Source organism: Salmo trutta, chromosome 23 (genome assembly GCF_901001165.1).
Source record: "Salmo trutta chromosome 23, fSalTru1.1, whole genome shotgun sequence".
In the NCBI taxonomy this organism is placed as follows: domain Eukaryota; kingdom Metazoa; phylum Chordata; class Actinopteri; order Salmoniformes; family Salmonidae; genus Salmo; species Salmo trutta.
Window position 1 is genome coordinate 41,430,211 of NC_042979.1, and position 23,872 is coordinate 41,454,082.

Consider the following 23,872-nt stretch of genomic DNA (forward strand, 5'->3'; position numbering starts at 1 on the left):
GGGAAGAAGCGACTCCGGAATGCTGGTCTTTATATATACGCATACACACACAGTAAAAATCAAAATCAAATCAAATGTTATTGGTCACATACACATGGTTAGCAGATGTTAATGCGAGTGTAGCGAAATTCTTGTGCGTCTAGTTCCGACAGTGCAGTAATATCTAACAAAAGGTACCAGTCAAAAGTATGGACACACCTACTCATTCAAGGGTTTTTCTTTCTTTTTTAAAGTTTTCTACATTGTAGAGTAATAGTGAAAACATCAAAACTATGAAATAACACATATGGAATCATGTAGTAACCAAAAAAAAAAGTGTTAAACAAGTCAAAATATATTTTAGATTCTTCAAAGTAGTCACCCTTTGCCTTGATGAAAGCTTTGCACGCTCTTTGCATTCTGTCAACCAGCTTCACCTGGAAAGCTTTTCCAACAGTCTTGAAGCAGTTCCCGCATATGCTGAGCACTTGTTGGCTGCTTTTCCTTCACTCTGCAGTCCAACTCATCCCAAACCTTCAGGAAACAGCAGAGGGAGCACCCCCATCCACATCGACGGGACCGCAGTGGAAAAGGTGGAAAGTTTTAAGTTCCTCGGCATACACATCACTGACAAACTGAAATGGTCCACCCACAGACAGTGTGGTGAAGAAGGCGCAACAGCCCCTCTTCAACCTCAGGAGGCAGAATAAATTTGTCTTGGCACCTAAAACCCCCACAAACCTTTACAGATGTATAATTGAGAACATCCTATCGGGCTGTATCCCCACCTGGTACGGCAACTGCACCACCCGCAACCGCAGGGCTCTCCAGAGGGTGGTGAAGTCTGCCCAACGCATCACCGGGGGCAAACTAATTGCCCTCCAGGACACATACAGCACCAAATGTCACAGGAAGGCCAAAAAGATCATCAAGGACAACAACCCCCGAGCCACTGCCTGTTCACCCCACTATCATCCAGAAGGCGAGGTCAGTACAGGTGCATCAAAGCTGGGACCGAGAGACTGAAAAACAGCTTCTATCTCAAGGCCATCAGACTGTTAAAGAGCCATCACTAGCACATTAGAAGCTGCTGCCCTATATACATAGACTTGAAATCACTGGCCACTTTAATAATGTTTACATATTTTGCATTACTCATATGCATATACTGTATTCTATCCTATTCTACTTCGTCTTAGTCTATGCCGCTCTGACATTGCTCATCCAAATATTTATATAGTCTTAATTCCATTCCTTTAGATTGTGTGTATTCTATCCTATTCTACTTCGTCTTAGTCTATGCCGCTCTGACATTGCTCATCCAAATATTTATATAGTCTTAATTCCATTCCTTTAGATTGTGTGTAACCCTCTCCGCTATGCAATCTGGTTTCAGAGCTGGTCATGGGTGCACCTCAGCCACGCTCAAGGTCCTAAACGACATCGTAACCGCCATCGATAAGAAACATTACTGTGCTGCCGTATTCATTGACCTGGCCAAAGCTTTTGACTCTGTTAATCACCACATCCTCATCGGCAGACTTAGTAGCCTTGGTTTCTCAAACGATTGCGTCGCCTGGTTCACCAACTACTTCTCTGACAGAGTTCAGTGTGTCAAATCGGAGGGCCTACTGTCTGGACCTCTGGCAGTCTCTATGGGGGTACCACAGGGTTCAATTCTTGGGCCAACTCTTTTCTCTGTATACATAAATGATGTCGCTCTTGCTGCTGGTGAATCTCTGATCCACCTCTACGCAGACGACACCATTCTGTATACTTCTGGCCCTTCTTTGGACACTGTGTTAACAACCCTCCAGACGAGCTTCAATGCCATTCAACTCTCCTTCCGTGGTCTCCAACTGCTCCTAAACACAAGTAAAACTAAATGTATGCTCTTCAACCGATCGCTGCCTGCACCTGCCCGCCCATCCAGCATCACTTCTCTGGACGGTTCTAACTTAGAATTTGTGGACAACTACAAATACCTAGGTGTCTGGTTAGACTGTAAACTCTCCTTCCAGACTCACATCAATCATCTCCAATCCAAAGTGAAATCTAGAATTGGCTTCCTATTTCGCAACAAAGCATCCTTCACTCATGCTGCCAAACATACCCTCGTAAAACTGACCATCCTACCAATCCTCGACTTCGGCGATGTCATTTACAAAATAGCCTCCAATACCCTACTCAACAAGCTGGATGCAGTCTATCACAGTGCCATCCGTTTTGTCACCAAAGCCCCATATACAACCCACCACTGCGACCTGTATGCTCTCGTTGGCTGGCCTTCACTTCATCATCGTCGCCAAACACATTGGCTCCAGGTCATCTACAAGACCCTGCTAGGTAAAGTCCCCCCTTATCTCCGCTCACTGGTCACCATAGCAGCACCCACCTGTAGCACGCGCTCCAGCAGGTATATCTCTCTGGTCACCCCTAAAGCCAACTCCTCCTTTGGTCGTCTCTCCTTCCAGTTCTCAGCTGCCAATGATTGGAACGAACTACAAAAATCTCTAAAACTGGAAACACTTATCTCCCTCACTAGCTTTAAGCACCTGCTGTCAGAGCAGCTCACAGATCTCTGCACCTGTACATAGCCCATCTTTAATTGAGCCCAAACTACTACCTTTTCCCCTACTGTATTTATTTATTTTATTTATTTTGCTCCTTTGCACCATATTATTTATATTTATATTTTAACTTTTAACTTTCTTCAAACTACAAATCTACCATTCCAGTGTTTTTTTCTTGCCATACTTTATTTACTTTGCCACCATGGCATTTTTTTGCCTTTACCTCCATTATCTCACATCATTTGCTCACATTGTATATAGTCTTATTTTTTTTCTACTGCATCATTGATTGTATGTTGTTTTACTCCATGTGTAACTCTGTGTTTTTGTATGTTGTCGAACTGCTTTGCTTTATCTTGGCCAGGTCGCAATTGTAAATGAGAACTTGTTCTCAACTTGCCTACCTGGTTAAATAAAGGTGAAATAAAAAATAAATAAATAAATAAAAAATATTACTTGTTAGATATTATTGCACTGTTGGAGCTAGAAACACAAGCATTTTGCTACACCAGCAATAACATCTGCTAAACACGTGTATTTGATTGATTGAAAACATCTCAATTGGGTTGACGTCGGGTGATTGTGGAGGCCAGATCATCTCATGCAGCACTCCATCACTCTCCTTCTTGGTCAAATAGCCCTTACGCAGCCTGGAGGTGTGTTGGGTCTTTGTCCTTTTGAAAAATAAATGATAGTGGGACTAAGCGCAAACCAGATGGGATGGCGTATCGCTGCAGAATGCTGTCGTAGCCATGCTGGTTAAGGGCGTCTTGAATTCTAAATAAATCACTGACAGTGTCACCAGCAAAGCACCCCCACACTTCCATGCTTCACGGTGGGAACCACACATGCGGAGATCATCCGTTCACCTACTCTGTCTCTCACAAAGACATGGCGGTTGGAACCAAAAATCTCAAATTTGGACTGTTCAGACCAAAGGACAGATTTCCAACGGCCTAATGACCATTGCTCGTGTTTCTTGGCCCAAGCAAGTCTCTTCTTCTTACTGGTGTCCTTTAGTAGTGGTTTCTTTGCGGCAATTTGACCATGAAGGCCTGATTCGCGCAGACTCCTCTGAACAGTTGATGTTGAGATGTGTCTGTTACTTGAACTCTGTGAAGCATTTATTTGACCTGCAATTTCTGAGGCTGGTAACTCTAATAAACGTATCCTCTGCAGAAGAAGTATCTCTGGGTCTTCCTTTCCTGTGGCGGTCCTCATGAGAGCCAGTTTCATCATAGCGCTTGATGGTTTTTGCGACCCACTTGAAGGAATGTTAAAAGTTCTTGACTGATTGACTGACCTTCATGTCTTAAAGTAATGATGGACTGTCGTTTCTCTTTGCTTATTTGAGCTGTTCTTGTCATAATATGGACTTGGTCTTTTGTCAAAAACACAATTTCATAGTTTTGATGTATTCACTATTGTTCTACAATGTAGAAAATAGTAAAACATAAAGAAAAACCCTGGAATGAGTAGGTGTGTCCAAACTTTTGACTGGTACTGTACTGTGTATATATAGATATATTTTTTAAAAAAGGGGGTCAATGCAAATAATCCGTTAGCCATTTGATTAAATGTAAACAGATTTATGGCTTGGGGGTAGAAGCTGTTCAGGAGCCTATTGGTCACGCTTGCTGTGCAGTAGCAGAGAGAACAGTATATGACTTGGGAGGCTGGAGTCTTTGACACCACCTGGTATAGGGGTTTTAGATGGCAGGGAGCTTGGTCCCAGTGATATGCTGGGCCACACACGCTTCCCTCTGTAGCGCCTTATGGTCAGATTCCAAGCTGTTGCCATGCCAAGCGGTGATGCAGCCAGTCAAGATGCTCTGAATGGTGCAGCTGTAGAACTTGTGCGCCTTTCATTCAGAACCTAAAATGAACCTAACTTCAACGTCTGGAAAATACGTATTTTAGACGTTATTTTGCTTACTGGGCATCCAACTCTCCCTTCCTCTCCAGCAGCGAAATCCCAGACAAAAGAGACAGACAACCTAGTTTGAGATGAACAATTTTATTTGACACAGCAAGTGAATTTACTGCAAATAACTGCCTTTATAAAAGGTAGGATAGAATAGCTGCAATAACGTTAGCTGTCACCATCGATATAGATGCTGCAACATATAAAGGTCTACCAATTTTTTATTTTTTACGCGAATGAGGGACAAACATGATAATTGATTGAGAAAATATCGTAATGGCTACCGGAATAAAGTGATGTTTTAGCGCGTTATATGTAAATGTTCAATCCAGTTTTTCCCCGCGATTAAAAAAAAAAGAAGAACATTCTGAATTCAACAACGCACCTGGTTTCGAACAGATGATAAAACAGGTAAGAGATAATCAACGTTCTATGGAAAACGCACGTCATGGAACACACCATCCATAGAGTTGCATTATTTTCTAGCGAACGCAATAGAGCCCCGGGTTGATTATTTATACCATGGCTATAATTTAACATATTTGCCGCCTGAAATGTGTTGATTTGCTGGTAGAAATGTGTTCGGCATCAACTGAAGTAGCTAGCACGTTTACTAGATAGCTACAGTAGTTGCCGTGGACACCAAAACAAACAGACTTTCTAGTTTATCTAACAAAACAATCAGTACTAACTTGCCATTATGACAAATCGAATTCATTTGATATTTTCAGTCATTTAGCAGACGCTATTATCCAGAGTGAATACAGTACCAGTCAAAAGTTTGGACACACCTACTCATTCAAGGGTTTTTCTTTATTTTTTAGAATAAAACTATATGAAATAACATGGAATCATGTAGTAACCAAAAAAAAGTGTTAAACAAAGTAGCCACCCTTTGCCTTCATGACAGCTTTGCACACTCTTGGAATTCTCTTAACCAACGTCACCTGGAATGCTTTCCCAACAGTCTTGAAGGAGTTCCCACATATGCTGAGCACTTGTTGGCTGCTTTTCCTTCATTCTGTGGCCCAACTCATCCCAAACCATCTCAATTGGGTTGAGATCAGGTGATTGTGGAGGCCAGGTCATCTGATACAGCACTCCAACACTTTTGGAAAAACAAATGATAGTGGGACTAAGCACAAACCAGATGGGATGGCGTATCACTGTAGAATGCTGTGGTAGCCATGCTGGTTAAGTGCGCCTTGAATTCTAAATAAATCATTGACAGTGTCACCAGCAAAGCACCATCACACCTCCTCCTCCATGCTTCACGGTGGGAACCACACATGCAGAGATCATCCGTTCACCTACTCTGCGTCTGGAACTAAAAAGGACAGATTTTCACCGGTCTAATGTCCATTGCTAATGTTTCTTGGGCCAAGCAAGTGTCTTCTTATTGGTGTCATTTAATGGGTCGGCAGGTAGCCTAGAGGTTAGTTACCGACAGGTTGCTGGATTCAATCCCCGAGCTGACAACGTAAAAATCTTTCATTCTGCCCCTGAACAAGACAGTTAACCCACTGTTCCCCGGTAGGACGTCATTGTAAATAAGAATTTGTACTGACTTGCCTAAAGTTAATACAAAAAAAGAAAAAAAAGAATTGGTACACACACTTCACCACAGTGTTCTCCACTCTATATAATAGATGTGTTGTTGTTTATTTGATATATTGCTAAAATAAAAGGTTCAATAAAATAAGTAATAAACTTGAGTTCTTACCGATTTAAAGAAAATCTTCAAAGAGACCGCATTCAAGTCCTTCATCCCCCACTTAGTCTGACTGCTGCTCTCTCTGGCTCCACAACAAACCTCCGTCCGGCCATCTAGAGGTGTGAATACCCAGCCAGCCTACAAGAAGAGGATGGTAAGTGCTTTACAGCAGAAATAGACTTGGGACCAGCAGCACAATCTTGTGTAGAGGATGTTCTAAATACTGTAATCGTAAATAGTGTGTACATTTATTTATATATATATATATATATATATTTTTTTTTTTTTACTTTGTGATGTGTTCACTTATGACATTAGAAAATAAGGGAAAGCCGCACACTAAGAGCTCAGATGCAAAAATGTAATTACCTAATAACCAATGTTTCGACAGCAAAGCTGTCTTCATCAGGGTATAATGACATTAGATCAGTGTTGGCTGCTAACTTGGCTCTTATCTTAAATATTTCACTTCTGTGTTTGGAGACATTGGATCAGCATTCTTGTCGCGTCTCCTGTTAGTACATTTAATGTAGGGAAGCTAATGATCCATCATGTATGAAATTCCTGGGAGTGTGTAAACTTGTATTTTTTATTAGCATAGCATTTTTGTATGTTTTCTATAGTTATGTTCTTGAAAATGTATCAATTTACCAATTCGGCCACTTGGGTACATTTGGGAAAATCGTGAAGAACACCTGGGTGACTTCATACTAAATGCTGGAGACTAATATCTCCCTCACTAGCTTTAAGCACCAGCTGTCAGAGCAGCTCACAGATCACTGCACCTGTACATAGCCCATCTGTAAATAGCCCATCCAACTACCTCATTCCCAAACTGTATTTATTTATTTACCTTTGCACCCCAGTATCTCTACTTACACATTCATCTTCTGCACATCTACCATTCCAGTGTTTAATTGCTATATTGTAATTACTTCGCCACCATGGCCTATTTATTGCCTTACCTCCCTTATCTTACCTCATCTGCACACACTGCATATAAACTTTTCTACTGTATTATTGAATGTATGTTTGTTTATTCCATGTGTAACTCTGTGTTGTTGTATGTGTCGAACTGCTTTGCTTTATCTTGGCCAGGTCACAGTTGTAAATGAGAACTTGTTCTCAACTAGCCTACCTGGTTAAATAAAGGTGAAATAGTAGCTTGCTCATTCTTGAAGTTATCAGTCTGAAACTTTGCACATACATGGTGTCCACAAGAGGGCAACAGTGTAAACAGCTTCCCAGCTGAATGTGTGACCTTTCTCTTGCATTTCAAAGATGATGGTACAACAACAAAAAATAAGTTTTTTTCTTTGTATTTTCTTTTACCAGATCGAATCTACAATGTAGAAAACAGTAAAAATAAAGAAAAACCCTGGAATGAGTAGGTGTGTCCAAACGTTTGACTGGCACAGTATATTTTCATATTTGCTCGTAATGGTCCCTGTGGGAATCAAACCTACACCGCTGGTTTTGCAAGTGCCATGCGCTACCAACTGAGCCACATGGGACTACATAATTCAACAATGCCAATAATGTTTTCAATTCAACTTCCGCTTTCAATAGCAGCACAAACATAGAACATGTAAGAATGAACTATAGCCATTGAATTCCACCATGCAAATGTACCGTGTATTATAGTGAAATAATACATACTCTAGAATTTCCTTCAACCCAATCAGAAACAAGTATTCATCAATACCATGGTATAATTAAGCAATAAGGCATCAGGGGGTGTGGTATATGGCCAATATACCACGGCTAAGGGCTGTTCTAAGTCAAATCAAATGTAATTTGTCACATGCAGCGAATACAACAGGTTACACCTAACACCTTACAGTGAAATGCTTAGTTACAAGCCCTTAACCAACAATGCAGTTAAGAAAATACCCCCCAAAAAGTAAGACATAAGAATAACAAATAATTAAAGAGCTGTAGTAAATAACAATAGTGGGGCTATATACAGGGGGTACTGGTACAGAGTCAATATGCGGGGGCACCGGTGTCGAGGTAATTGAGGTAATATGTAGTTATTAAAGTGACTATGCATAGATAATAACAGAGAGTAGCAGCAGCATGGGGGGGGGGGTAATGCAAATAGTCTGGGTTGCCATTTGATTAGATGTTCAGGAGTCTTATGGCTTGGGGGTAAAACTTGGCGCTCCGGTACCGCTTGTCGTGCAGTAGCAGAGAGAACAGTCTATGACTAGGATGGCTGGAGTCTTTGACAATTTTTAGGGCCTTCTTCTGACACCGCCTGGTATAGAGGTCCTGGATGGCAGGCAGCTTGGCCCCGGTGATGTACTGAGCCATACGCACTACCCTCTGTAGTGCCTTGCGGTTGGAGGCCGAGCAGTTGCCATACCAGGTAGTGATGCAATCCGTCAGGATGCTCTCGCTGGTGCAGCTGTAGAACCTTTTGAGGATCTGAGGACCCATGCCAAATCTTTTCAGTCTTCTGAGGGGGAATGGGTTTTGTCGTGCCCTCTTTACGACTGTCTTGGTGTGCTTGGACCATGTTAGTTTGTTGGTGATGTGGACGCCAAGGAACTTGAAGCTCTCAACCTGCTCCACTACAGCCCCGTCGATGAGAATGCTCGGTCCTCCTTTTCCTGTAGTCCACAATCATCTCCTTTGTCTTGATCACGTTGAGGGAGAGGTTGTTGTCCTTGCACCACACGGTCAGGTCTCTGACCTCCCTATAGGCTATCTCATCGTTGTCGGTGATCAGGCCTACCACTGTTGTGTCATCAGCAAACTTAATGATGGTGTTGGAGTCGTGCCTGGCCGTGTAGTCATGAGTGAACAGGGTGTACAGGAGGGGACTGAGCACGCACCCCTGAAGGGCCCCCGTGTTGAGGATCAGCGAGGCGGATGTGTTGTTACCTACCCTTACCACCTGGGGGCGGCCCATCAGGAAGTCCAGGATCCAGTTGCAGAGGGAGGTGTTTAGTCCCAGGGTCCTTAGCTTAGTGATGAGTTTTGAGGGCACTATGCTGTTGAACACTGAGCTGTAGTCAATGAATAGCATTCTCACATAGGTGTTCCTTTTGTCCAGGTGGGAAAGGGCAGTGTGGAGTGCAATAGAGATTGCATCATCTGTGGATCTGTTGGTGCGGTATGCATATTGGAGTGGGTCTAGGGTTTCTAGGATAATGGTGTTGATGTGAGCCATGACCAGCATTTCAAAGCATTTCATGGCTACAGACGTGAGTGATACGGGTCGGTAGTCATTTAGGCAGGTCACCTTAAAATGGCTCACAATGCAACGCAGAGTGCCTGGATACATCCCATCGCTGTAGTATATTGGCCATATACCACAAACCCAAGAGGTGCCTTGTTGCTGTTATAAACTGGTTACCAACATAATTAGTGCAGTAAAAGTAAATGTTCTGTCATACCCGTGGTATACGGTTTGATATACCACAGCTGTCAGCCAATCAGCATTCAGGGCTCGAACCACCCAGTTTCTTATTAAGTGATAATGCCAGAGGAGCCGGTGTTTGGAAGATATAGTGGCACAGGTGTTGTTAGGCCTGAGACGAAGTCGAGGCCGGCAAACCGTGCCAATATATCCTCCAAACACCGGCTTCGATGGCATTATCACTTTTATACAATGGGTTACCAACATTTTAAAATATTGGTTGAAACGTTATTTTGATTAATTTATTCATACTATTTCATCCTTCCACAAGATATAGTCCCGACACAAATCTAGGGTTGCTACCCAGGCCGGCTGGTTGTTCGTTCTATCAGTTCGGTTGCCAAAGATGCGACCCAGTCTTTTTGTTCTGCATCCATGTACTCGACCCAGTCGTTCGTGCTATATGTTCCATTGCCATACTTGCTGGCAACGTTCTTATCCCTTGCTTGATAGCTAGCCAACTGCGGCTAACTTACAGTCACATCAAAAAGTGCAGCCTGAATAACAGCAAAGTAGCTGCATTTGCAGTTGTTTTAGCTGTTTTCTAGTGACATTTATTTGGATACATCCATAACAATGAGCTAAAGACGGGCAATCTTGCCTGGCACAGAAAATGTGCTCACTTGTCAGGACACTGTTGTTCAGAGGAGCTAGCCAACAACACAGCTAACACAATCATTAAAAATGTATGCTGGAAAGACTGCAAACTAGCTGCACTTAGTTTCGTTTGACCTTTTTTCAATGTACATTTCTTTGTATATATCCATAGAAAGGATGCCAGCTGATTAATGATGTCGACTGGCTGAGAAAAGCTGCCTGCCTGTCTCTCTCGTCCCGACTCCCGACACGTTCATTACTAATGGGACAGCTGGAGATCCAATTTCAATATTGAAAATGTTTTATACAAATCTCGGCTGTTGAAAACGAAATGTTAGTCTAAATGAAATGCGAGATAATGTCTAGATGTTTTTTTTATAGTGGAGATCAAGTATATAAATTGCCTGGCTGGGCTGATGATCCAGTGGATTGCACAGTCAGATGGAACAGAGTAAATAGGCATTTTAACGTCATAGATTTAGCCGGTGGTAACTTGTGGAATAGACGTCGGCTGGAATGCGGTTTTAACCAATCACCATTCAGGATTAGACCCACCCGTTGTATAATTAAGCAATAAGGCCCGATGGGGTGTGGTATATGGCCTATATACCATGGCTAAGGGCTGTTCTTAGCCACAACGCAACGCGAATGCATTATAAGCTGATTAGGTTCAAACCCTGAATGCTGATTGGCTGACAGACATGGTATATCAGACCGTATACCACGGGTATGACAGAACATTTATTTTTACTGCTCTAATTACATTGGTAATGGGGCCTTAAGAAAATACCCCCAAAAAAGTAAGAGATAAGAATGGGCCTTAATCGACATCCATGTATTCAGCACCCAGGGAACAGTGGGTTAACTGCCTTGCTCAGGAGAAGAATGACAGATTTTTACCTTGTCAGCTCAGGGATTCAATCCACCAACCTTTTGGTTACTGGCCCAATGCTCCTACCCGCCAAGCTACCTGCCGCCCCACGGCTAAGGGCTGTATCCAGGCACTCTGTGTTGCTTCGTGCATATGAACAGCCCTTAGCCATGCATGGTATTGGCCATATACCACACTCCCTCAGGCCTTATTGCTCAAATAACTCCAGGAGTGATTGTATGCTATAATTAAGCAATAAGGCCAGAGAGGGTGTGGTATATGGCCAATAAACCACGGCTAAGGGCTGTCCATACGCAGGACACAACGCAGAGGCCATATATCACAAACCCCCGAGGTGCTTTATCACTATTATAAACTGGTTACCAACAGTCTGTTATAAACTGGGTGGTTTGAGCCCTGACAGACCGTATACCACTGGTAAGACAAAACTAATTATTATTTAGAATTATTTATTCATCAGGTTAGATATTCTTTTTAACCGAAAGCCGGAACTGTTTAATGATCATGAATTAAGCTTGTTAAAACGCTCAGAAAAGGGCTGTGATATGATGACTGATATGACTGCGATTTTGTTTCACAAGTGCAGCTAATGTAGGATCATATTATTTATTCGTTGGCGACTGTAACCAAAATAGGAATACAAATAGGTGCTGTAATGTTACGTAGATGCAACTCATCTTCCAAAACAGTACGTGGCAGCAACTCTCGAGTATATTAAATAAAAAAATGACTACAAATCAACAAGAAGAAGAAGAATACGGCGGGACTTGTTAGCATGTTTGGCAGCTAACGTCAACTACTAGCTAGCCAAGTGAACCATCTCTGGAGTTAGCTAACCACCGTGAGTGAGTATGGAAACACATGAAAGTAGACAACAATAGCCAGCTAACCATCGTGAGTGAGTATGGAAACACATGAAAGTAGACAACAATAGCCAGCTAACCATCGTGAGTGAGTATGGAAACACATGAAAGTAGACAACAATAGCCAGCTAACGTTAACTATCTAGTTAATGCAGCCAGAATAGCACATGACGAGTAAACAGTCAAGCAAGTCAACTGCACCGTTTGTTAGCGTTGAATTCAGCTAACTAGCAGGGATTCTTGACAGTAACCCTTGATGTGACATTAGAGAAGGTTAGCCAGCTAGTTAGCCAGCTAGTCAGTCAGCCAGCTAGTCAGCCAGCCAGCCAGCCAGCTAGTCAGCCAGCCAGCCAGCCAGCTAGTCAGTCAGTCAGCCAGCTAGTCAGTCAGTCAGCTAGTCAGTCAGTCAGCTAGTCAGTCAGTCAGTCAGCCAGCTAGTCAGTCAGTCAGCCAGCTAGTCAGTCAGCTAGTCAGTCAGTCAGCTAGCTAACAAATTGCCAGCTGTTGGATTAACAATGAAAAGTTGGAAATATCTGCTATGACAGGTATCAGCACATGCACATGTGTTTCAGCCAATGCTAAAAAATGTCAAGTCAGAAATGCAAACGTATAATAAAGATGGAAACACGACACTAGCCATGACAACAGCTGTCAATGTAAAGCGATTTATTTTACACCAGCAACATATTTTGCTGTTTATTTATCTTCCTAAGGAATACAAACTGATTTTTAAGCTGTCTTTGCAAAAGGGGAACATGTTGGAAACAAGGAAGGACTCATGCCACAGTGTTGTATTCTACACTGTAGATGCTGTAACTATTATTAATGCTGTAACTATTATTAACGCTTATAAAACTCTTTCCATCGGACAGATTCAAACATGACTGACAGGAATTTACCTGAGTGGATGTCGAAGATAGAAACTACTGAAAAAGATGCACTTAAACAGGTAATTGAAGTTGAGTAAACAGTACTCACATATATGGTCCAAGATAGTGAACGACAAACTGGGATGGTTAGTAAACCAGAAGTAGTTCCTGGTTCGTTAACAGATGGCAATATCACCAGCACAGTGTGTAGACATCCCCAGTAGTACAGGTCTACTGGCCTCCAAATGCCTGCCAACAGCTGTCTGAGGTTGGCTATCAAGGTGTGGTTAATTTTCAATTCAGTGACACTCTCTAATTTGCTTATGTTTACCTATCCACCTGAGCTGTGCAGGGTCATATGCAAATAAAACCATCGCACTGTTTCTCTTATTAACCCATTTCAATATTCAGTATTGTTAGTATATGTGATATTTCCTTTGACCACCATTGTTAATTAGTTATAGTTAGAACATTTTAATGAATACTGACTTGAGTTTAATTCAACCAGTTTATTGATACACCATGTGTTGCTGTATAGAGGTCTATGAGAGGAGTCCTGCATCCTGCTGTCACTCTTCAACATTTGCATAGGTGATGTATGTACTGGAAATGTAAATTTCTGTACATGGAGTAAGAACACGTGCACGATGGACAATAGTGAATGGCCTTTTATTTGCATATTTCCATCGACAGAGCAAACCCAATATGCCCAGTTCTGTGGAGAATGGCTGGTAATATACAGTGAGGGGAAAAAAGTATTTGATCCCCTGCTGATTTTGTACGTTTGCCCACTGACAAAGAAATGATCAGTCTATAATTTTAATGGTAGGTTTATTTGAACAGTGAGAGACAGAATAACAACAACAAAAAAATTATAGACTGATCATTTCTTTGTCAATGGGCAAACATATAAAATCAGCAGGGGATCAAATCATTTTTCCCCTCACTGTAGTCTCTGTGGGGGTAATAAGAAACACTTTTTTGTTTTTCTCAACAGGTTCAAACAGGACTCTATAAAAGAAATGTCATAGAGGATGACCTTCCTTATCTAGAATTCACTGGCACAGTCATATTCAGCAAGGAGAAAAATGACTGCTCGTTCCTGTCTGACGAGTTGAGGTAATCAAGACTATCACCAGTCTGAGTCTCAGTACATTCAGTGTACATTTAATAACACAGAGATTGAGCAGTCAATCAAGTCAGTTGTACAGTGGTAAGCAGGTAGGCCTAGCATGTGGAGTCATGGGTTTAGCGTGCTGTGGCTTTATTCACCACTTTGAGTAGTCGCTTACCGTTTTCCTCAGAACGCATCGCGTCTCTGAAGGTGTGTCTATATTCTGGAAGTCGTTGTCGGTTCGTCTTGATTATAAAACGTGTTCACCGCAGTAAAATAAATGTCTGAATCCAAATGTTGGGGCAAATAACATCTCAAAAGTGTACCAACCGCATTGTACGTTAATTATAGTGGGCAATAATAGATTTTTTACTTGGATTTTGCACCTCATTTACTCATCAATCCCTCTTGTTTTTTCTTCTTCGTAGGTCTAGTCTTTCACCCGGCTCTGCTGTGGGCTTTGACATAGAATGGCCTCCTTCCTTCACCAAAGGCCAGAAGAAGAAAGTTGCCTTGGTTCAGCTGTGTGCTTCTGTGGAGAAGTGTTACCTTTTTCACCTCTCCTCCATGTCAAGTAAAGTTCACAGGGGAAATGTCTCTAACATTGACTTATCATTGTATGAATAATTTTCTGCTTATCACTTCTGTTATGTTGTTGCTGCCTATAGTTTATCGGTATTTTGACACATCAGAAACACGTTTAGACCTGTTCTGCAATGGTTTTCTGTATTGCATATCTCTGACTTCTTGCAGGATTTCCAACTGGCTTGAAGATATTTTTGGAGGATGAGACAATCCGAAAAGTTGGCGTGGGCATCGAAGGAGACATGTGGAAGCTACTCTCTGACTTTGATGTCAAACTGAAGAATTTCGTGGAGCTTGGAGATTTGGCAAATGGAAGAGTAAGATCACAGAATTGTACCCTCATTTTACAGCAATTACACAACTACCAATGTGTTTACTCATGGGCCAATGTATCAAACACTTCCACTTGTTGGTGTGTAACTGTATAGTCAAGTCCTAAACAAAATGTCCAGTTAAAAAGGTATCGTTCCAACTACAGCAAAAATACTGGCCTCCTCGAATATTTCACCCAAAATGCATCAGCTAACATGCTATGAGGAATAGCAAAAGGACTGTTTGATTGCTCTAAAGCTACCTACATTATTATATCCTCACTGACTAGAATTCTCTGTGATTTCCAGCTGCGATGCGGTGAGAGATGGAGTCTGGATGGGCTCGTCAAGCACCTGTTCAAGAAGAGGCTGTTCAAACAGCAGGATGTGCGCTGTAGCAATTGGGATGACTTTGAACTCTCCCAGGAACAGAAAAGATATGCAGCCACAGATGCTTATGTGAGTGGGAAAAAACCTACGGTATCATATTGTCATTGGAAGAATAGAGAACTGGTTTTGTGGGAGAGTTGTGCAAGAGATTCTGTATTTGTTTATCAGCCATGTTTTTAATTGTCTTGCCTAGGCTGGCCTGATCATTCATAACAAACTGAATTCTATGGACCCTGGTGAGTATTGTGTAGATTTCTTTGATGTGTCATACATGTGTTATGTTTCTCAAATCCCAGTTATTTTATTGGTTTCCTTTATTAAAAGCCCCTAAGGTCCATGTCAAATGGAAATCAAATTAGAAAAATGTATAAAATAAAAATCCTAATGGAAATCTGTCAGTTTAAGATAGAGATATCTGGTATTCAAAAGTTTGGACACACTTAAACCCTGGAATGAGTTTCTTTATTTTTATACACATACTAAGCAGCTCATGTTATAGACAGAAGCGTGCTACATGGCAGACCAATCCGAACTTGTCTCTTGGTATGTCCAGCCCATCCATTGTCTCAGCCAGTCATGGCTAGCTTGAAGGTTCCTGTCTGTTTCTCTGACTAAACCAACTAGGCTCGTAATTTAACAATTGTATTCATATTTACAGATGGTATGCAAGTTTTTTTATTAAGGCACATGAAAGTTCTCATGTTCCAGAAGGCATTTCTGCCAAAAAAATCATTTTGATAAAAATGTACGTTCAAATGGCTCTCCTGTGAATTAGTGATGCGCGACATACAGCTAGTTTCCTGAAATGAGTCAGATCTTTTTTTTTTATATCTCTCAGATATAGGAGAGACACTTCAGAACACACTTCCTTTTGTTTTATTTGGGGGGGGGGGGGCGGCTGGCTGGCTATCTGTTCCATGTAGTGAATAAGCTAATAGCAGTAAGGACCCCCCCCCCCCCAAAAAAAATCTATAATAATAATTTATTATAGATAGGGGTCTTAAAAGGATGAATTAACTTTGATATGACCTTCATAAAATAATTCTGTATAGTTAGTACAACCCCCCCTCCCCTTTAGACTCTGGTTGGTTAATAGCAGTATCTTTAAACAAAATATGTCTCTTTGTGCTCCAATAAAGGAGTGAATACTCAGTCTGGCCTTAAGGACAAGCTGTCTCAAATGGCCAATGAAATGAAGGAATTAGCTGGCAGCATCCCAGAAGAAGTCAATGACATCCAGAGGTCCAGTATACAGACATTACTATTCCAACATCAAGATTGTTGTTCACTCATTTGTTTGATTCATAAGTACAGTACAGACAAGGTCAGAAATGTAACCAGTCTGAAATGTATTTATTTATTTATTTTCTTTTGTCATTGTAGCGTTGCGATGCTAGTGGAGGACCTGTATGTTAGTCTCACTGCTCTGAGAGATTTGCTGTCAAAGAACAACACCTCAGCTTCTACCATAGATCCAGAACTTTTGTCTCACGACCTCCCAGAGAACAAGACCCTCAGTCCTGACGGAACAGACACAACCAATGGAACACAGATGGATCAGGGCTCACCCGGAGAAGATGAGGACCTCAATCACTCTAACATAGATCTCTTTAAGGTTCCTGAACCCATGGAAGAGGCCAGCAAACCCATAGACTATCAAGGAGAGTGCATCATGTCCCTGGATATCTCAGAGTATGAGCTTCAAATGCTGGAGAGGCAAGCTAAGAAGGAGGATCTGGAGGAGCAGTCCACTTTGGAGTTCCAGGTGAAGAGCAAATCTATTTAGCCTGATCCCAGACCTGTTTGTGCTGTAATGCCAATTTCTATAGTCATCGTCACGCCAATAACCAGTAAGACGGGACTAACAGATCTGGAACCAGGTTATATCCATTTGTATTTATGTGGAGGATTCTACATTAGATGTCATTGTTTAGGAAACAAGCTAAGGATAGAGAGTCCTTTGTTGACCTCTGTTCATTTTGCATTATGCCACCTTCATGCAAATGTCGTAAAAGCAGCCGTTTATTGTCCAACTGATGTGGGCAAGAACAACACATATATTTAGCCCTTATTCAGTAGGGATGGAAGTTTGAACAACTGGTAGTATTTGTGTCACTAGTTTCAATAGAATGTCTTAAGTCTGCATATCATAATATGGCCGGTGTCAGTAAACGTCAGGGAAGAAAACGTAATTAAATTGTTGCCAGCAGCACAGTTGCAGTCACCAACACTATGGATAACATAAAAACAGCCTAACCAGCTCTGGTAGGGTGAGTAAAATGGTCAGAGTGAGCTGTTCTCTCATGTGTCTTGAAGTAGCTACTAACTCTCTGAGTTTACGAGTGCCCTGGGTGCACTCTTGCACTCCAGATTGAATTTACGAATATACCCTTAGCATAAACCAGCCTTTAGTCTTAATCTTTGGTTGTTTGGTACATGCCCTCACATGTGAGTCCTTAAAGAGATTGGTTTAAGTGTGTGAACTATGCTGAATGAGTGTAGACCAGGGTTTCCCAAACTCAGTCCTCTGGACCCCAAGTGGTGCACGTTTTACTTTTTGACCTAGCAAAATAAACTAATCATCAAGCTTTGATTATTTTGAATCAGCTGTGTAGTGTTAGGGCAAAAACCAAAACGTGCACCCTTCCAGAGGACCGAGTTTGGGAAATGCTAGTGTAGATGAAGAAGAGCTCTCCAGTAGATGTACCAAAACATTCAAGGCCCATTTTCTCAAAAGTGAGGTTACAAGTTTATCAACTTTCAAAGTAGAATTACTTTCCCATTGTTCTTCAACTGTAGCGTATGATATACGATTTTCTAGCTCGGAGTCTCTACTTTTTTCCAATGTAAAAAAAACACAATTTCAAATGTTGCTTCATAAGACTGAATCGAGCCGGGCAGTCACATATAATAATATATTTAGCAGGTGCTTTTATCCAAAGCGACTTAGTCATGCTTGCATACATTTTACGTACGGGTGGTGCCGGGAATCAAACCCACTATCCTGCCGTTGTAAGTAGGGCTGTGACGATACAAGTATCACAATATTTTTTCCATAGCAAAAATAAAAACAAGCAGACCAAACTCTTTTTGGTCTTTTAAAAACCTGCTGTATGTAAAATATTGTGTGCTATAGCTTGGAAAATAAATTGGACTGGATGACAATATGATGTTTGTTTCCAACATTAGGGATGTTTTCCTAAAGAAGTTAAATCCACTTCATGTTTTCTTTCCTTGCCACGATACTAACAAGTATCGCGATACTGGTATCGTCCCGGCACTAGTTGCAAGCACCATGCTCTAACAATTGAGCTACAGTAGACATCATTCATTATCTTCACCAATCAACTTCACCCACACTATTAGGTTCTTAATGCTTTGCTCTTTTGTCTTTTCTATTGAAGGAGAAAAATGCACTGGATGACTCTGCACACCTTTTGTACGAAGTGGAGCTAGAGAGCGAGATGCTACAGGTAATAGTCTGGATGTCAGAGAGAACGATGGATTTCCCCCCCCCCCCCTTACGATACATTATCCTTACAGATGTTATCCAAACCTCTCATCAGTCAGGATGCCCATTCTCAATAAGCCAGTTTGACACATTCAAGCACGTCTGAGGTGTGGATTTCTCTCATTAACCTTCTTATAGCAGGCCTGGGTCAAATATGTCAAAACCGTGAGTTTGTTAGCTACCGTAACTTCCGGACTATTGAGCGCACCTATATAAGCCGCACCCACTGAATTAAAAAAAAAATATTATTTTGAACATAAATAAGCCGCACATGTCTATAAGCCGCAGGTGCCTACTGCTACATTGAAACAAATGAACTTTACACAGGCTTTAACGAAACACGGCTTGTAACAAAAATAAATAGTCTTTAACGAAACACGGCTTGTAACAAAAAATAAAAAATTTGCAATAAGCTTTAGTTGTCTTTTTGCACTGAGTCAATTCCTCACGCTGCGGTTTCCAACATCTTATCATCGACTCATTAAGACCAAGCTCCCGTGCAGCAGCTCTATTTCCTTTTCCAACAGCCAGATCAATCGCCTTCAACTTGAAAGCTGCATCATATGCATTTCTCTGTGTCTTTGCCATGATGAGGGTGACAAAAGGACTACCGTAATCAGAATGATGGAAAGTTTGAGAGCGCTCGATTTAATCTAAACAGTAAACAAAAAAGTTGTTTGACCTTAACCCGTTCGGCAATTTCATTGGTCTAATGAAAGCTTAATGCCGGCAAAAAACTGAGCACGTCACAGAATGTGTTTTTTTTTAGAAAAAAAATTGAAAGTGGGAAAAATCCATATATTAGCCGCGTCATTGTTTAAGCCGCGAGGTTCAAAGCCTGGGAAAAAAGTTGCGGCTTATAGTCCGGAAATTACGGTAGGTTTTTTTGTTTGCCTTGTACAATTGAACCAATGGATGTATTTATGTTCTGCTTTTATTAAACTAGGTAAGTTATTGAACATATTTTATTTTACAATAACGACCTGACAATGGATTAGTCCCAAAAGTACAAGCTCCAAACTAAATCAACTACGTATTATACTTTCAAGTGTACAAAAGTATATTTGACATAAGCATTTGCCCCAGGTCTGCTATTGGTTAAGAACCAGTGCCTTGTGTGATGATGTGGTTGATGATGTGTGATGATGATGTTTCTCACCTCAGTGTGTGGAGGAAGTGGAGAGGTTGACTCAACAGAAGCAACCCCAACCTGAGGAAATGCCCTCTGGCCTTGGCAATGAGGAGGATGACATAGAGGAGCTGGAGGAAGAAGAAGAATTTGGTACTGATGGAGCTATTTCTTAGCTTTTTTAGGTTTCAAAGATTGTTGTGGAGAAATTCTAATGGACTGACTGACAAATAGGCAGCCATATTAGAATCTATTGTGAGTGTAAAAGGAGGACGCTCTCAGTCTACTGTGTGTTGATTGAAGTAGAGTGACGCTACATTTTAATAAAATGAGCTAATAATAGCTATAATTTTCCGCTGTAGGCAGTGGTAATAGTGGTGAGCCTTTACACGAATCCCATGACCTATATAGCCAGCATTATAATCAAATCATGCCCTACTCTGTTAAAAATCAATACCAACACAGAAACCTATTCAAAATCACGTCGAGATAGATTTAAGCAATAAGGCAGAACCGGGTGTGGTATATGGCCAATATACCACGGCTAAGGACTGTTCTTACGTACGACGCAAGGCGGAGTGCCTGGACACAGCCCTTAGCCGTGGCATATTGGCTCTATACCACAAACGACTTATTAATCCAATTCCCTCTAGGAGTTGGGCTCGTTGCCAACAGCAGGGTTTTAGAATAGCAGTTTAGGATTCATCTCCAGCCTTGTGTACTCGGGCAGATGTTAACCTCCAGTGTCAAATGTACTCAGGCAGATTGTTCTGTGTCAGTCTATTGAGGCCTCTTTCCCGCTCTCCACATCCAGATCCATCTCTTCCAGAGCCACTCCCTGAACAAATCAAATGTCTAAAGATGTATTTTGGACATAGTCGCTTCAAGCCGTAAGTCACCCCCCCTCCCCCCCATATGTTCATATTATAATTTGTCCTTTCTGTCATTTGTACATGAAAGAGAAATCCCCTCTGTTTCAGAGTACAATGGAAAGTAATTCACTCTGTTCTGAAGGAGAGGCGAGATAACCTTGTTGTCATGGCAACAGGTAAGTTCCACCCCCCCACTCGCCATCGTGTTGAGTTAATTATGATTGACTAAGTCATCACGGTAATATCAGCATCCATATGGATGGCATCGTATAGTTCCGATAATAAAGTGTAGTTCGTAAATGAATATTCCCCGAAGAGGTAGATAAAAATAAAAAAATAAAATAAAAATTTGGGCTTTCATCCTTTTGTTCAAATCTGATGTATTTATACTACTGCTATTGCACTGCCACCTAGTGGATAGTTTCTTTATGACTGAAGTCTCTATTTCACATTCCTCAATGCACATGATTTAATCAGACCTGTGTGACAAGTAGCATAAGTTAGTTCTGCTGAATCTGTAACTACAAATACATTTGTAGTTACAGATTCACAAAAAAAACCTCACAAAAGCTCTGAGGAAGGTCGTGTGGTCGATTACGTAAAGCTTAATAAAGAACAGTGTGTGGGTTTCTTAGTTTTAATCATTTTATTCAACTGTTACTATGCACCTGCAAAAATTATAGCTCAGATGTGCGAGTGCCTTTTTATATTATAGTTACAGATGACAACATCCTTTAATTACTATGTGACAGAAACGGGCTGAATGAGTATAGTCACGAACCGGCTCGTAACAAAAAGGGAGACAACGCAGAGATCAAGTAATTACAAAAATATATTTCTTAATTAAAATAGTTTACTTTAGTTAACAGTGGTGTATGTATGTAAGTGAGTGGTTGTGTTCAAAGATGGTAATAATATGGAGCCATGCCAAAATAAACAAACCACAAAAATACATTGTTTGCATGGAGACAGTCTCCTCAATGAATCGGGGGGGAGGTGTATTTTTCCTCGGACACACCCAAGCCCAGGTGTGTCCCATTTCGCTGACGACCCTCCCAGCTCCGCCCACCGACATCATATTAAGGAAAACAAGAGCAAAGAGAGAAATTCAGTAGACAGAGTGGGAGGGTGGTCACAGTATAGTTAAGGAAAATATGCTGTCACTTATTCAACAAACTATTTTTTCTAATGGAACATCTTGAGTTAGTAGGTGAGATATGCAACGTGATGTAAAATCAATGAGGATGACACTAGCTAAACTAAGTGTTTGTCCATGTCTCTCTGAAGGCTATGGGAAAAGCCTGTGTTTCCAGTTCCCCCCAGTGTACTGTGTTGGCGTCAGCATTGTTATCTGTCCCCTCATCGCTCTCATGGAGGACCAAGTGCTCCAGCTTGAGTGAGTAGCAACATTTTAGCACCAGTAACCTTTTAAAAATACCATACCTACCAATGTCATTTTCTACTCTTAACATATTTGATTGTCATACGCCATTGATAGAAACAATCGCATGAGTTCGATTGCTTGTTTTTCCCCATATATATATTGAAAAATATGTACATGTCAATATGTACAGCCTTCCCTGTGGGTAGAGCATGGTGTTTGCAACAACAGGGTTGTGGTTTCGATTCCCACGGGGGGCCAGCACAGAAAAATAATGTATAAAATGAAATGAAATGTATGCATTCACTACTGTAAGTCGCTCTGGATAAGGGCGTCTGCTAAATGACTAAAATGTAAATGTTTTGCTGGAATAGAAGTATCTGGTAACCATTAGAGCTCATCAATGTTGGTATTCTTCTGAGTGAAACAATATGTCGTTTTGGGTTATAGGTGACACCTAGTCAGCCAGGGGTGCGTTCAGCAGGACATAACGTTGTGCTAAGTGCAGATAGAAAAACAGCATGTAGAACAAACACCCCTCTAACATGTAGAATAAGGAACCATGTCGGCTCTATTCATGATATTTCTATCTGCAACGTTCCACAACCTGAACGCTGTCCAGGTGAGATCATGGTGACGTTCCCCTGCAACAACGTAGCGTTTTCTCTTTATTTTCCAGAATGTCCAACATTCCAGCTTGTTTCCTCGGATCTGCTCAGACCAAAAATGTTTTAGCCGGCTTGAAACAGTAAGCCCCTTTTAAAAAATATATATATTTTACAAAATATTTGCCAACTGCTAAAATATTACAACTGCATAAAAGTATTTTGTTTTTAGCACTACATTTTCTGTCAGAACTATGTCCCTCAAGGGATGTTTACATGCACCCTCTCCTCTGTTCTGTCACAATGTGTATAATATACTCATTTACACTTTTTACAGTCAAGGGGCATTGTAGCCTGAGTGCCAGTCTGTTTGTGCTATCACGTCAACTCCTTGTCATGCCAGTGACAATGAGCAATGAAGTTGGCCAGAGCAAACAGATCTGGGACCAGGTTTCCAATGTCATAAGTCAGCTCTCAGGCGCACAGTGTACTGAGTTTACCAGCTGTATGGACTGTAAATTGATCAATTAAAGTGGCAATAAGTTACTTCTTGGGTGACACATTTCTATGTGAATTTGAAAGTTATAGATCTATCATTACTTGAAAGCAAATCTAAGAGGTAGATATGTTCTATGTGCGCTATTTCTATGCTTCCAGTTCTTAAGTTTTGTTTTTGCGTCCTTTTGTACACCATCTGAAACGACCATATGTTTGGTTATTAAATATATTTTAGTGGTTTGGATGGTACAATGATACTATAGACAATCTTATTTAGTCACAAACTGAAATTAGGAGAACTATTTTAACAACCAGGAAATGGCAGAGCTATTTCTGCATAGTACTTTAAGACCAAACAACAACTAGCAGGACTGTGGAACTGGAAAGCCTGAGTTTTGCACCCCTGCTATAAGTAAAGCCTGCTTATGTACCAACTAGGCAGAAAATAACATGGCCCTATTCTGTCTTTAGGGGGCAATACAGAGTTGTATACATGACCCCAGAATACTGCTCAGGCAATGTGTCTCTACTCGAACAGCTCGATAGAAGTATAGGTGAGTGAGCTCTAGGTCCCAATTCATGACTTTCTTTTAAATATATCTCCTTATACATTTCTACAGATATATTCAATTTTCTCA

General features: G+C 41.2%; 2 protein-coding genes across 8 annotated transcripts in view; one reads left to right on the forward strand and one right to left on the reverse strand.

The window, feature by feature from the left end:
- tex15 (testis expressed 15, meiosis and synapsis associated) overlaps positions 1 to 6,328 on the reverse strand; it is a 36,868-nt gene extending 30,540 nt beyond the window's left edge. The window contains exon 1 of the mRNA XM_029710333.1: positions 6,200 to 6,328. The gene's annotated coding sequence lies outside the window, so the exon portion shown is untranslated. The remainder of the gene's footprint in view (positions 1 to 6,199) is intronic.
- wrn (WRN RecQ like helicase) overlaps positions 4,542 to 23,872 on the forward strand; it is a 43,168-nt gene continuing 23,837 nt past the window's right edge. Inside the window, exons 1-16 of one of the 7 annotated variants that reach the window (XM_029710343.1) lie at positions 4,542 to 4,887; positions 12,842 to 12,918; positions 13,836 to 13,957; positions 14,381 to 14,526; positions 14,706 to 14,854; positions 15,158 to 15,307; positions 15,432 to 15,474; positions 16,378 to 16,480; positions 16,622 to 17,003; positions 18,643 to 18,711; positions 19,914 to 20,031; positions 20,693 to 20,768; positions 20,859 to 20,926; positions 22,038 to 22,146; positions 22,811 to 22,879; positions 23,706 to 23,788. In XM_029710343.1, coding sequence (XP_029566203.1) covers positions 12,850 to 12,918; positions 13,836 to 13,957; positions 14,381 to 14,526; positions 14,706 to 14,854; positions 15,158 to 15,307; positions 15,432 to 15,474; positions 16,378 to 16,480; positions 16,622 to 17,003; positions 18,643 to 18,711; positions 19,914 to 20,031; positions 20,693 to 20,768; positions 20,859 to 20,926; positions 22,038 to 22,146; positions 22,811 to 22,879; positions 23,706 to 23,788 — 1,756 coding nt within the window. In that variant the 5' untranslated portion in view covers positions 4,542 to 4,887; positions 12,842 to 12,849. Of the gene's footprint in view, positions 4,888 to 11,432; positions 11,524 to 11,606; positions 12,058 to 12,841; positions 12,919 to 13,835; positions 13,958 to 14,380; positions 14,527 to 14,705; positions 14,855 to 15,157; positions 15,308 to 15,431; positions 15,475 to 16,377; positions 16,481 to 16,621; positions 17,004 to 18,642; positions 18,712 to 19,913; positions 20,032 to 20,692; positions 20,769 to 20,858; positions 20,927 to 22,037; positions 22,147 to 22,810; positions 22,880 to 23,705; positions 23,789 to 23,872 lie in introns of those variants that run through there. The other 6 variants (XM_029710342.1, XM_029710340.1, XM_029710339.1 and 3 more) reach the window with 6 other exon arrangements.